General features: G+C 29.8%; 2 protein-coding genes across 2 annotated transcripts; one reads left to right on the plus strand and one right to left on the minus strand.

Annotated features, from left to right (window-relative positions):
- The first annotated feature begins 6,490 nt into the window (after positions 1–6,490).
- LOC105642987 (UDP-glycosyltransferase 90A1) lies at positions 6,491–8,230 on the plus strand. The gene has a single exon (XM_012228010.4). The coding sequence runs from the start codon at positions 6,585–6,587 to the stop codon at positions 8,034–8,036; it is 1,452 nt and encodes a 483-aa protein (XP_012083400.2). The 5' UTR covers positions 6,491–6,584; the 3' UTR covers positions 8,037–8,230.
- Positions 8,231–12,192: 3,962 nt separating this feature from the next.
- Positions 12,193–13,825, minus strand: LOC105641822 (UDP-glycosyltransferase 90A1). Its single transcript, XM_012226436.4, has one exon. It carries the CDS (start codon positions 13,699–13,701, stop codon positions 12,280–12,282), a length of 1,422 nt encoding a protein of 473 aa, XP_012081826.1. The 5' UTR covers positions 13,702–13,825; the 3' UTR covers positions 12,193–12,279.
- Between the last annotated feature and the right edge of the window lie 697 nt (positions 13,826–14,522).

Genomic DNA, 14,522 nt, shown 5'->3' on the forward strand with positions numbered 1-14,522 from the left:
CTCAGCCCGTGCCAATCAGCACAACCGTGCTAAAACCAAGGAAAATCAACCAAAGAGTCAGACCCTGGCGCGCCCCAGACCGTGCGTCCAAGCACGCCCGTGCTAAATACCAAGTGCTGATTTAAGTCAAAATTTCCAACCATTCCTTATCATTTTCATGAACTCACCTTGGATACTTTCTTGACATGCAAATCAAGTTCTAATCTATGCACATGGAAGAGACAAGATTGAGAGAAATTTAAGGCCTAATGAGAACTTTATTCCCTAAACAAGGTGGAATTTATTCCCTAAACAATGTAGAATTTCTCTCGCAAGAAGTCTATATAAAGAGAAGAAGGATCCCAATTCATCCCATCATCTCATCTTTCATCTCATATATCTCTCTTTCTCTTAGTCTTGTACATAGTTTTATTTTCTTTAGAAGTTAAGTATTCAAGAGTTGTGCAAAGTTTCAAGGAATCCATCCAAGCACTAGTTCTTATTTCTAAACTCTTAATCTTGTTTATTTCTTTCATTATTCTTACTGATTATGGAATATTTATCAAGTATTATTGAGTTTTATTTAAGTACTATGTGTAACTAAAATCTTATACTAGGGGTTTGATGTAGCTTAATCTCTTTTCCAATTTATGCAATTAGATTTATTTTTCCTTATTCAAGTTATGATTTATTAATGAACTTAATGCTTCTAGGCAGAATTTTCCCCTAGATTGATTTATTTTAATTATCACTATCGGAAGAAGGATCTTTGATAAGAAAAGGTTAATAAAACACATGAGAATAATAACTTGATGCGGAAGCTATATGGTTTGACTCATGGGGGTTTTTATGATTTATCAACCTTAAATTGTAAATTCATAAATAACTACATAACTTAATGATTTAATTCATATTTGATTGCACTATTGGAAGATAGGTAATTAAATAGAATTAAAATAGCTAGCAATACATCGGAAGGGCTTGTTAGTGAATTCAGAGTTGTTTCCCCTACTTGAATAATTAAATTAATTAATGAACTAATGAAATAAATTGGAGAGAATTAAGTGAAATCAAAACCCCTAGTAGTTTCAATTCCTTGATTTCTTTTAATCAATTTTTGTTTACTTGACTCTTGTTTATTTTACATTTATAAAAACAATTCTCTCAATTATCGTTTAAATAATAACAAGATAACATAATTTTGGTATTTGGATTACAATCCTCGTGGGAACGATATCTTACTCATCATATATTACTTGTAGCGATTCGTACACTTGCTAAATAACTTTTCGGACGGAAGGACCTTTCAATTAGATGGAGTTAAACCTGAGGAACTAGTTAGATATTTGCGCAAAACTTGGGATTAGTTAAATAATTATGTAAAACCTGAGGGACTACATAATAATTTTTCCTTATAGTCCACGTCAGCTAGGGAGGGGTGTTTTAGTCTTTTAGTTTATAATTAACGGAAAAAAATCAACTTTTCGGACGGAATGACCTTTTAATTAGACGGAGTTAAACCTGAGGGACTAGTTAGATATTTGCGTAAAACTTGGGATTAGTTGGATAATTATGTAAAAACGGAGGGACTAAATAATAATTTTCCCTTAAATTAATTGTTCTCCGAAGCTAATTATTTTTTCAGCTTAAATTTTAATTTTTAACTTAACATCATTCTTTGATTTAACTATTTGTTTCTAAGATTATAAACACTAATTTTTTTGTGAATTCTATGATATATAGATGTGTTTTAATCAAAATTTATTTAACCTTGGCATTCCTAGAACAAATTAAAATTCCCTTCAAGACAAAAATTTTTAATGCTTACATTTATAAAGAGATGATTTAGGCATTCTTTGTTAAAACTTCATATTTAGCCTATACCACCTAAGTTAAAGTATGACCCTTGCAACCAATTTGAAGCCTATATCAAAAATTTATTGTTCACCCATATTTAAACCTAGCCATTAAACCAAATTAATTTTCTACCTTAAGTACAATAATGTGTAATTGAAGGATTTAATTTTTATTAAAACATAGCAACAAAGGGAGAAAATTTCAATAATACTAGCAAATGAGGAAAGCTAAAAAAGATAAAATAAAATAATAAAAAAAAACAAAAAGAAAATAAAAAATAAAAAAATAAAAAAAAAAGAAGAAGAAACACCCCATAAGAGAAGCAACTAATCAAGAATTCAAGTTTGGGGAATTTTAGCAAGGGAGAAATTATCAAAAGTGCTATGAAGAGACCTTGCCAAAAATTACCTCTAATTTTGAGCTAGTAAGGAACTTCAATTTAATCTCCCTTTACAAATAAAATTTTTTAATATAAATAAAAATCCTGATATTAAACATTTTTTGTACTTTTGTCTACCATGTTATCTTTTTCTTTGTTTAGCTAAAATTATACCCCTAAAACTCCATTACAACCTAAATAAAGACCTTTTGATCTTTTAAATTGTATGCATTATAATTGTGGAGAAGGGATGACTAATTTTGCCTATGGGATTGTTGAACTTGTATTTAAACCTCTTATTTTAAGGTTAAATATTTTTGTGAAAATTCATACTCTATCTTTCATAAATTGAATAATTATTAGTGTTAAAAATCTTGTTAACTTATGTTTAAATTAAGGAATGTGTTTTATTAAAAATTGAATTTGTTTGCTAGAATATAATTAGCATAGGAAACACATGATTTGTTCTCATGTTAATGACCTTTGATACTTATTGAAATTGTGAATAATTATTTCCTACTATATTAAGCTAGCTTTGTTAGTTTTTAATTTTGTTGCTTGAGGACAAGCAATGGTTTAAGTTTGGGGAATTTTGATAAGTGTTATTTGTATAGTATTTTTAATGTAATTTTTATTAAAGTTTTTAGTATTTTTAATTACTTTATTTAGTTTTTATCTTAATTTTATTTATGTTTTCATATAAAAGCTTCCTTGAATCCTAATTCATTGATCTTAAGGAATTTGTAGGGTTTTTGCACAGAAAATGACAAAATGAAGCAAAAATATTTTAGCACACTCAGCCCGTGCCAATCAGCACGACCGTGCTAAAACCAAAGAAATTCAAGCAAAGAGTCAGACCCTGGCACGCCCCAGACCGTGCGTCCAAGCACGCCCGTGCTAAATACCAAGTGCTGATTTAAGTCAAAATTTCCAACCATTCCTTATCATTTTCATGAGCTCACCTTGGATACTTTCTTGACATGCAAATCAAGTTCTAATCTATGCACATAGAAGAGACAAGATTGAGAGAAATTTAAGGCCTAATGAGAACTTTATTCCCTAAACAAGGTGGAATTTATTCCCTAAACAATGTAGAATTTCTCTCGCAAGAAGTCTATATAAAGAGAGGAAGGATCCCAATTCATCCCATCATCTCATCTTCCATCTCATATATCTCTCTTTCTCTTAGTCTTGTGCATAGTTTTATTTTCTTTAGAAGTTAAGTATTCAAGAGTTGTGCAAAGTTTCAAGGAAACCATCCAAGCAATTTTATCACTATTTCTTATTTCTAAACTCTTAATCTCGTTTATTTCTTTCATTATTCTTATTGATTATGGAATATTTATCAAGTATTATTGAGTTTTATTTAAGTATTATGTGTAACTAAAATCTTATACTAGGGGTTTGATGTAGCTTAATCTCTTTTCCAATTTATGCAATTAGATTTATTTTTCCTTATTCAAGTTATGATTTATTAATGAACTTAATGCTTCTAGGCAGAATTTTCCCCCAGATTGATTTATTTCAATTATCACTATCGGAAAAAGGATCTTTGATAAGAAAAAGTTAAGAAAACACATGAGAATAATAACTTGATGCGGAAGCTATATGGTTTGACTCATGGGGATTTTTATGATTTATCAACCTTAAATTGTAAATTCATAAACAACTACATAACTTAATGATTTAATTCATATTTGATTGCACTATTGGAAGATAGGTAATTAAATGGAATTAAAATAGCTAGCAATATATCGGAAGAGCTTGTTAGTGAATTCAGAGTTGTTTCCCCTTACTTGAATAATTAAATTGATTAATGAACTAATGAAATAAATTGGATAGAATTAATTGAAATCAAAACCCCTAGTAGTTTCAATTCCTTGATTTCTTTTAATCAATTTTTGTTTACTTGACTCTTGTTTATTTTATATTTATAAAAACAATTCTCTCAATTATCGTTTAAATAATAACAAGATAACATAATTTTGGTATTTGGATTACAATCCTCGTGGGAACGATATCTTACTCATCATATATTACTTGTAGCGATTCGTACACTTGCGAAATAAGCTATCAAAATGGAATCTAAAAGTTTAGTTTTTCGTATATTAACTAAAAGATAGAATCGATTATGAAAATATTGAATTGGTTCGAACAGAATCAACATGATTTGGTTTTTGGTTAACCCAACCACACTCGATTGTAATGATTTGTGGGATAAACTTGTTTGTAAACTAATTAATGGCAAGCTAGAAAATGAAGGAATATATGAATTATATTACTTTCTCCATTCCACTTTAATAGCAATAAAAGGACATTTTACTTTGTTTCACTTTAAATGCTCATTTAGGTTTTTGAGAGTATATTAATAAATTTTTTTCAATTTTATCCATATTTATTATGTGTAATTCATTTTTTATTTACATTTATTTTTATTTTTTATCATTGCTTTAATTGTAGTTAAATTAAAATTTTGGCTACACCTAACTAAAATTTTTTCATTATATCAAGGCATGAAAAAATGAAATGAAATAGTTATGGTGGTGCTTTAATATGAGATAAAATTAGCATTCGTTTCGTAGTAAAATTAAATGGAGAAATTTTAATTTTAAAAAGGAAAATTTAGGCATTGTACTATGTATTTTTAGAAAATCAATGTATTTCAATCGTTTTCTTAATTCTTGTAAAAAGATGAAATGCTATTATTAAAGTGGAATGGATGGAATATTACTATGGTTTTTTCTAAATAAATGGAGTTATTTCTTTAACTTTCACATTTACAAAAATTAGACTTATTTACCAAATCAATTTAATACAGTTATTTGGTGTAAATAAGGATATTATTGTTATTTTCTGAGAAAAAAAGGAAAAATTAGTGAAAAATTACAATATTTTTATCAAATGACTATTCAATTTTAACTTGATGTATATATCATTCCATATACTAGGTGTACGTAAGTATTTTTATTTTTCATAAATTAAATGTGAATGAGAAAGAAAACATTAATTTTGTGGGAAAAAATGTAGGAAAATTGTGATTCTAACAACTATAAACTTTTATGTGCATACAACATTAAGGATATATTTGGTTTATCCTGGAAATAAAGTGAAAATAAATATTTAAGTCTAAAAAATGTGTTTCAAGTTTTTCTATAGTTAAATAAAGAATAATGGTATTATCATGATAATTATTTCAAAAATAGATATTATATAAAATAAATACATTCTTAAAATATAGTAAAAAGTATCATCAAATATTTAAATTTCCTAAAACTAGTAAGAAATTGGATTTTTTTTTTTAAAAAAAAAAATTTGATGAGGATGGGCAATGGCACATTAGGACATTTTAGTGTTTTTAGTATTTTCTCTGTTGAAACTTTGAAAGTCATGTGTAGTTCACGTTATTTTAGGCCAGTTAATTAAAATTTTCCCAACTCATCCAATACTGCATTAATGGTAGGTCCAACTGACCTATTCACGAAAAATATGTTTTAATTAATTATTTATATATCAGCTTAAATTATAAATATTTGGTAACAATAATTATTTAATTAGTTATTTAATTTAAAATAATAAAAAATAACATTAGTTGTTTTACTAGTTAAATAAAAAAAAAAGAGTATAACTGTTAATTAGTTATTTAATTTAAGATGATAAAAAAGATATTAATTGTTTAACTAGTTAAATTTTAAAAAAGAACGAGCATGGTTCTAAAAAAAAAAAAAATTAATATATGTGAAACTATAAATATTAAAGTGGTCAACATTTGATAAACAACTAATTCAATATCTAAAAGCTATTATAAATATAATTATTAAATAAATAGAGGTGATCAAAATACTAGTAAAAGCTATTTCCGGATATAGCTTTACAGTTTATATACAAAAATTTTCATTCAGATATTAAAGTAAAAAGTTTTAAAAATTTCGAAAACCAAATTCAAAATTATCTCAAGAAAAAAATAATGAGAATTATTTGAAAAATATATATTAGTTAAAAAATTATTCTTAAAATATCGAAAGTATCAAAAAAAAATTTTTTTTTAATTGCTATCTTTTTTTGTTTGTTCTTTTTTATGAATCTTAAAAACACTTTTTCTTCAAGAGTGAAAAGGACGTTAGCTCACAGTTGTTAGTTCCGTGGAGTATACTTATTATTATTATTATTTTTTTTTTTTTTTGGATTCTAAGGCTTTCGTGTACGGAAATTACTTACCCACTGTTTTTTTTCTTTATAAGAAAGCTCTCAAACAGAACAAAAACGCGCAGAAAATGACACACCCATTCCCTTCTCATCTTCCACTATAAAAATTCTGCAACTGCCAAGTATAATTCCGAAACTGTGAATTTAACTTCTATCCATTAAAACTATGGGTGAAATACAAAATATGAACTCCAAATTCACAAATTATCATGTAATTTTATTCCCTTTTATGTCCAAAGGCCACACCATCCCACTCCTCCACTTAGCCCACCTCCTACTCCGCCGTAGCATTGTAATCACTGTTTTTACAACTCCGGCGAACTATCCTTTCATTGCTGACTTTCTTTCCAATACCACTGCCTCTATCATCGTCCTTCCTTTCCCACAAAATAATCCAGAAATTCCTTCTGGTGTTGAAAGCACAGACAAACTCTCTTCTATGTCGTTGTTTCACCTTTTTAGCCTTGCCACCAAACACATGCAACCAGACTTTGAACGAAAACTTGAAACTCTTCGGTCATCGGTTAACTTTATTGCGTTTGATGGGTTTCTATGGTGGGTTGCTGAGTCTGCTATGAAGTTTGGTATTCCAAAACTGTTATTCTTAGGTTCGAATAATTATTCTTCATGTCTCTTAAAAGCTGTATTAGAAGATGGCCTTCTGTCAAGGCCTGAGTTAGATAATGACGAGTTAATGACTGTGAGACAGTTTCCATGGATAAAGGTCAATAGAAATGACTTCGACCCATTATTTACTGGCGCTGAACTAAAGGGTCCTCCTTTGGAGCATCTGTCAAAGGTAAACATAGCACATTCACTATGCGATGGTTTTATAACAAATAGTTTCTACCAACTTGAATCTATTTTGGTTGATTATTGGAACACTCGTAATAAACAAAAGTCCTGGTGTGTGGGGCCATTATGTCTAGCCAAGAAATTACAGAAAATAGAAAGAGACGAACCATTTTATAAGAAACCCAGTTGGATTCGGTGGTTAGACCTAAAGTTAAATGAAGGAAGCTCAGTCTTGTACGCAGCTTTTGGATCTCAGGCTGAGATCTCGCAGGAACAATTAAATGAGATAGCAAATGGGTTGGAAGAATCTAAGGTGAACTTTTTATGGGTGATAAGGAAAAAAGAGTCAGAACTTGGAGAAGGCTTCTTAGAAAGAGTAAAAGAAAGAGGAATTATAGTGAGAGATTGGGTTGATCAAATGGAAATATTGATGCATAAGAGTGTTAAAGGGTTTTTAAGTCATTGTGGATGGAATTCGGTTTTGGAGAGTTTATGTGCAGGAGTACCAATTCTTGCATGGCCTATGATGGCTGAACAACACTTAAATGCAAGAATGGTAGTGGAGGAGATTAAAGTTGGATTGAGAGTGGAGACATGTAATGGGTCTGTGAGAGGATTTGTGAAGAAGGAAGGTTTAACGAAGATGGTAAAGGAGTTGATGGAAGGAGAGAAGGGGGCAGAGGTAAGAGAAAAGATGAAAGAGGTTTCTAACATGGCGAACAAAGCGATGGAGGAAGGGACTGGATCGTCATGGCGTACGTTAGATAACCTTATTGAGGAGATTTGTAGTAGCAAACAAGATAGTCAAATAGTAATTAATTAGTGCTATATATTAGCCTGCATGCCTAATACAATCAATAAGAACACTTGAGGGTTGCAAGACTCTTGATGTTCGGAGTTCATGCTCTCTTAATGCTGGATCTTTTAATCTATATTTGCACGTTATTTGTTCGTAATCATTATGTATTCATATTTAATTTTTTATATAATATTTTACTAATTTCTTTATCCTGATAATATGATACTATAAATCAGTTATATTACTAAAAATCTCAAGTGATGTTTGGTTCGTCATGTAATTAAATGATGATTTTACTACATGATTAATTATAACGTGTGGACAAATTTCATTTTACACACTCTAATGTAACAGGGATTCTAATCCCATCCTCATCACTTAAAATGATAGAATATCTCCAGAAAAAAAATATATATATGTATTGCCAGTTACATCAATTACATGTAATACCAATTATTTCAAGCCACCCAGATCAAAACACATACTCCTTCCGTTCTATTTTATTTACATGGTTTGACAAAATACGCATGTTAAGAATTTAGTCAACAAAAGTTAGTTTGTGCTTCGTTACCTTTAATAACTCATTAAGATATTAATAAAAACTCTTTATTTAATAAATAATTATAAAAGTTATTATAGAAAAAAATAATTTTTTACATATATAAATTTAGAAACCTTACAAATATTTTAAAATATCCAAAAAAAGAAATAACAATCAAACGAAATGAAACGAATGGAGTATTTTTTAACAGTATTGCCTCACTACCTTCTCAACCATTCTACCACCACCATCTCAACTACTCTCCTACCATCACTGCTGCCGCCATCTCAACCACTCTACCACTGCCACCATGTGGTTGTTGGTGGTGGTGCTTCTACGTACCTAGGGGCGGCATTAAACGGGTATGGGTAACACCTAATATTATCGCTTGAAAGATGTGAAGCCAGCAGTATAACAATTGGCCGTAGAGGCAAATGCTGAAACTACAGCTATTCTGTATAATTTATCAGGGCAAAATATTATTAATTTCAATTTGAAGCACAAGTGCTCGCATTAAGTATTAACAAACTCCAATGTACAAAGTAGTTTGTCTCTCTCAAAATCTAAATTTATATTATCAAATTCTCGCATCTCACATTTGCTTTAATCATCTCTTTATTTTTTCAAATTGATGGAAAGTGATTAAGGATTATGGTTTTATGTCCCTATAATCTAATTTAGAGAGCTATGTTAGTTATAGTGTGAGGTAAGGTACTTTTAATTAATTATAGTACTCTTATAGTTTGATAATTTATGAGTTTGATTGCGATATTACTGACTCTGTTTATTTTTGGAAAATAACTAACGTTTGAAAAATATTTTCTAAGGATGAAAATATTTTCCATATGATTTATTTTCCATTGTTTGGTTGCAATATTGAAATTAGTTAAAAATATTAAAATTGTTAACTCATAAGACCATAATAATAATAATAATAATAATAATTTGGTATTTTAAAAATTTTACTATTAAATATGAGAATAATGCCAAAAAAAGGTAAATTATGAAAGTCACCGATCACCGGTGATAGTGGCCGGTGGTGAATGATAAGTGATGGTAATAGCTATCAATGATTAAAAAATTAAAAAAATATGGATTTAAAGGTTATAATTAGTTTGATAAAATTCGAAAAATGATTTACAATCTTAAAAATAAAAAGTCATTTTTTTTAAAATGACTTAATTTTTTGCTGACTTGGAAAATATTTTCCATTAACTTATTTTTCTAAACACCCTAAATAATGAAAAATTATAAAAAGTAAAGGGATATTGACATTTAAACATCTTATTAATATTTTGGTTTTTACTGTGACGGCAACCACTCTAACTGACAAATCTTCTTGAATACATGGACTACACCTAAACAAGTTCTTCACGCAACCGATTTAGTTTTTATGTTATTATTTCCCCCTTCGGGCTAAATTTTAAAGGCCTAAACTTATCACATATTACTTTTATATATCACAATTAACAAAAAATATAAAACAAATACTTAAACAGTTTGGTTCCATAAGAAGCTTTAGCTTTTTTCTTTTTTCTTTTTTCTTTTTTTTTTTTTTGGAAAATAAGAAGCTTTATCTTAGTTTTTATACAATATAATATAACATTTTTTAAAATAATGAAGATGTTTGGCTCGTGATGACTCTGACACAATAAAAATCTTAGTTTGTTGAATTACAGTAATGCCCTTCTTGAATTTTGACGGGAAATGGTGCACTAAAAGAAAGAAAAAAAAGTAATAATTTCTTGTGTTGGATAATGTGAATGCAGATTTTTCACTGTTGCATGTAAAAAGAATGTAGCCTGCATGTTACACACGTGGAATGACGGGGAAGGGTGCTTATGAATTATATGACTTTTAATTATTGTGAAATTTTTTTTAGGATAAATAGTAGGATAATGATAGATGCCCTGATTCCTTCCAATACACAGGCAAGTATTTAAAATTTGTGGTGGGCCATCTTAGAAACTGTCTACTTTAGGTAATAAATATTGAAAGAGGGGTATATTTGGAATTAGCAATTTAAATGAAAGGCAGCAAATTACTTTTTCTTATGCACCGCCACTCTCCATCCAAGCTAAGACGCATTTCTATGGCTTCCTTCGTAGATCCAAAAATAAATTTAACAGAGAAAATAAAAAGTTAAATAAGTAGCTAAATTTTAAAGATCATGTTGCATCAGCATCCTCTCCACTGCCAAATGCTACTGCATCCTCTCCTTCATCACTTTAATTTTTTCATTTTTCTATGTGGATTTTGCTATACAAATATTTGATTTGACTTTGGTTTTGGAATTTGTATATAAATCTGTGCTGATTTGCATTCTTACCCCCAAAAAAAAAAAAAAAACTTTGTTAACATCTTCATAATTTTATAATTTCACAGTAAGTTACTGATTTTGTTTCAATTGATACGATGTTAAGGCATGGCTAGAACTTTTTTTTGCAAGGAGGGAGAGAAATGGTGGTGGAGGTGGTAGTTGTTACCAATTAAAACAAGCTTACAAGCAATTGTAAGATTTTTTTCTTTTCTCTGTTCCGTAGATCTCTATTAGAGTTGTTGGATTCGTACTGCTTTGGTGAACTTGGTTTTGGTGGGGTATTGGAAGAGGATTTTGATTGGCGGTCCTTGTAGTATTTTTCCACATTTATTGACATGTTTTTTGGATTCTTTCCTAACGACGAAGCCAAAAATCTTAACTTTAGGGCACTGGGGACAAGAATATTTGTTGATGCATGGATTGTACAGACTGAACTTTAGATTTTCGACAGGCAAAAACTAGAATCAACTTGATTTTAAATTTTAGAATTGAATATGTATATTTTTTTAAAAATGTATAAATAATAGTCCCCCTGTTTGTTAATAAATGTTCATTTTGTCAGAAAAAAATTTTTCAATTTAAGTGTCCAGTTATCAAATTATATTAAGAAACGAAAGTACTAACTTAATTATCAAAAACTTCTTTCAAGAAAACAGTGGGACTAAAATGTGTTTCGAAAAAATTTTATAAAAAGAATAGTGCAAACTGAAGTTATATTTGATATGTTGCAATCAATTATCTAATAGAACGTGAATTACATTGTTTGATTAGACTTTTTGTTAACCTTGTAATGTAATTGAATGTTTAATCTTCGTTACTTAAATTGATGTAATATTATTATATCAAAAAATCTATGTGCCTGTTACATTCCTCAAAGCTCATACTTATTCTCAACCATAACTATCACCCCATCATCATCACTGCTCCACCACCACCGCTATAATTTTATGTTGCAATTTAATTATTTAATGAAACTATATAAAATTATGTAAAATTTGGTGATAGTGATGGTGGCAGAGCAATAATTGTGGTGATGGTGGCGGTGATAGCAGTGTGATAACAGTGGTGTGCTAATTACATTACATATTTACAAATAAAAATAAAATTAAAAATAAAATGGTGATTAACGTTTGATAAATTTTCTTAATTACTTTATCAAATATAGCAATGAAATTTTAATTTCATTCCATTATATTATATTTTTCATTGCATTATATTTTTTATTATATTACATTGCATAAAATCGAACGTACTTATTAAAATTCATAAATTGTGTAAAGCTTTAATAATAATTTAAGGGGGTTAAAAAAGAGCAGGACTAAAAATGCAAGCCTTTCATATTTTGAAGTTTCTTTTACATGGCAAATTTGTCATTCTAAAATCGGATTCATCTTCAATTAAGGCACTCACTCAATTGACATTTTCTTCTCTTTGCGAATGCAAAACTCTTCAATAAGCTTGTCTAACTTGCGCCATGACGATCCAGTCCCTTCCTCCATTGCTTTGTTGGCCATGTCCGAAACTTCTTTGACCTTTTCGCTTACCACTGTCCCATTCTCTCCTTCCATCAACTCCTTTACCATCTTTATTAAAGCTTCCTTCTTCACAAATCCTCTCACAGACCCATTACATGTCTCCACTCTCAATCCAACTTTAATCTCCTCCACTACCATTCTTGCATTTAAGTGTTGTTCAGCAATCATCGGCCATGCAAGAATTGGCACTCCTGCACATAAACTCTCCAAAACTGAATTCCATCCACAGTGACTTAAAAACCCTGTGACACTCTTATGCATCAATATTTCCATTTGGTCAACCCAATCTCTCACTATAATTCCTCTTCCTTTCACTCTCCCTTGAAACCCATCTCCAAGTTTTTTCCTTATCACCCATAAAAAGTTCACCTCAGATTCTTCCAACCCATCTGCTATCTCCTTGAGCTGTTCTTGTGAGATCTCCGCCTGAGATCCAAATGCTACGTATAAGACTGTGCTTCCTTCATTTAACTTTTGGTCTAGCCATTGAATCCATGTGGGTTTTTCATAAAATGGTTCATCTCTTTCGGTTCTCTGTACTTTCTTGGCTAGACATAAGGGCCCAACACACCAAGACTTTTGTCGATTGTGATTGTTCCAGTAATCGACAAAAAGAGATTCCAGTTCATAGAAACTATTTGATATGTAAACATAACTTTTTAATAATGCCGTTAATACTTTTGTAATGAACTCAAAATGAGGGCCTTTTGGTTCAGCATCTGTATGTATTGATTCAAAATCATTTCTAGTGACTTTAATCCATGGAAACTGAGTCACAGTTATTAACTCATCATCATTTGATAACTCAGACCTAAACAAAAGCTTATCTTCTGCTACAGCTTTTGAAATACAGGAGGAGTAATTTGACATACCAGAAAATACCAATCTTGGAATACAAAACTTCATAGCAGAATCTGCAGTCCACCATAAAAATGAATCACACACTATAAAGTTGACAGGACAGAGAGCTTTAAGTGCTCTTTCAAACTCTGGTTGCATGAGTTCTGTTGCTAGGCCAAAGAGAGGAAACAGTGACATAGAAGGGAGTTTGTCTGTGCTTTCGACACCGGGAGGTATTTCCCGAACATTCGCTGGGAAAGGAAGGTCTATAATAGAGGCGGTGGTGTTGGAAAGAAATTCAGCAGTGAAAGGATGGTTTGCTGGAGTTGTAAAAACAGTAATGGTGATGCCACGGCGGAGAAGGAGGTGGGCTAGGTGGAGGAGTGGGATGGTGTGGCCTTTGGCCATAAAAGGGAATAAAACTACATGATAATTAGAGAATTTGGAGCCCATATTTTGGATTTCACCTGTAATTTTGATGGTCAGAAATTGAACTTATTGGTATGAAATTAGATTTGAGATTTGTGGAAAATCTATGGAGGTGAGAGACACTTTAGTGTATATAATGACCTTGTAGAACCATTTCGTGAGATAGATGTAATTACCATAATAAGTTACTTACCTACTGCCTACAGCCGCCCTAAATTTATGTTTATCTTTATGTCAAATCAATTTAACATTTTACGAAAAATTATTCAAATAGCTAAAAATTAAATTATATTAAAATAATTAATAAATATCAAAATAAATAATTTTATAACCGTCGGTACTATAGATATAATATGTGGTGCTTTGTTATTACTGTGTTTCACCCATTATGTACCATATAAATTCATGGTTTCAAATTAAGCTTGAGAGCTGCAGAAAATTTACGTATGGTCGTACCCTCAAAGTCTTCAATTTCTATGGTTCACTAACTACATATATCATTTCTTACAGACCACACAGTTATATAGCTGGAGATTACTACTTACAAAAACTAATGGATGGACTTGCTCCATTCCAGCTTTTTCTCTTCTTTTTTTTCCAATTGGACAAAATTTCTGTAGCAATTAAATACGGGTTTAAAAGTATGTTCGGTAAAATTAGTTATTTTAGTAATTATTAATTATTTTAATAATATTTAATTGTTAACTGTCTGGGCCATAAATCCATAAATATATTATCCTTTATTATCTTTTATCTATCTATTTATATCTATATAACTACATATATATATATATATATATATATATATATATATATATATATATATATATATATATATATATATA

The sequence above is a fragment of the Jatropha curcas genome, chromosome 11, assembly GCF_041381405.1.
Source record: "Jatropha curcas cultivar XTBG-Jc1 chromosome 11, XTBG_Jcur_1.0, whole genome shotgun sequence".
NCBI classification, from domain to species: domain Eukaryota; kingdom Viridiplantae; phylum Streptophyta; class Magnoliopsida; order Malpighiales; family Euphorbiaceae; genus Jatropha; species Jatropha curcas.

What these genes read in the sequence shown, in the direction of transcription:
- LOC105642987 (XM_012228010.4), top strand. Translation starts at nt 6,585, where the DNA reads ATGGGTGAAATACAAAATATGAACTCCAAATTCACAAATTATCATGTA.
- LOC105641822 (XM_012226436.4), bottom strand. Translation starts at nt 13,701, where the DNA reads ATGGGCTCCAAATTCTCTAATTATCATGTAGTTTTATTCCCTTTTATG.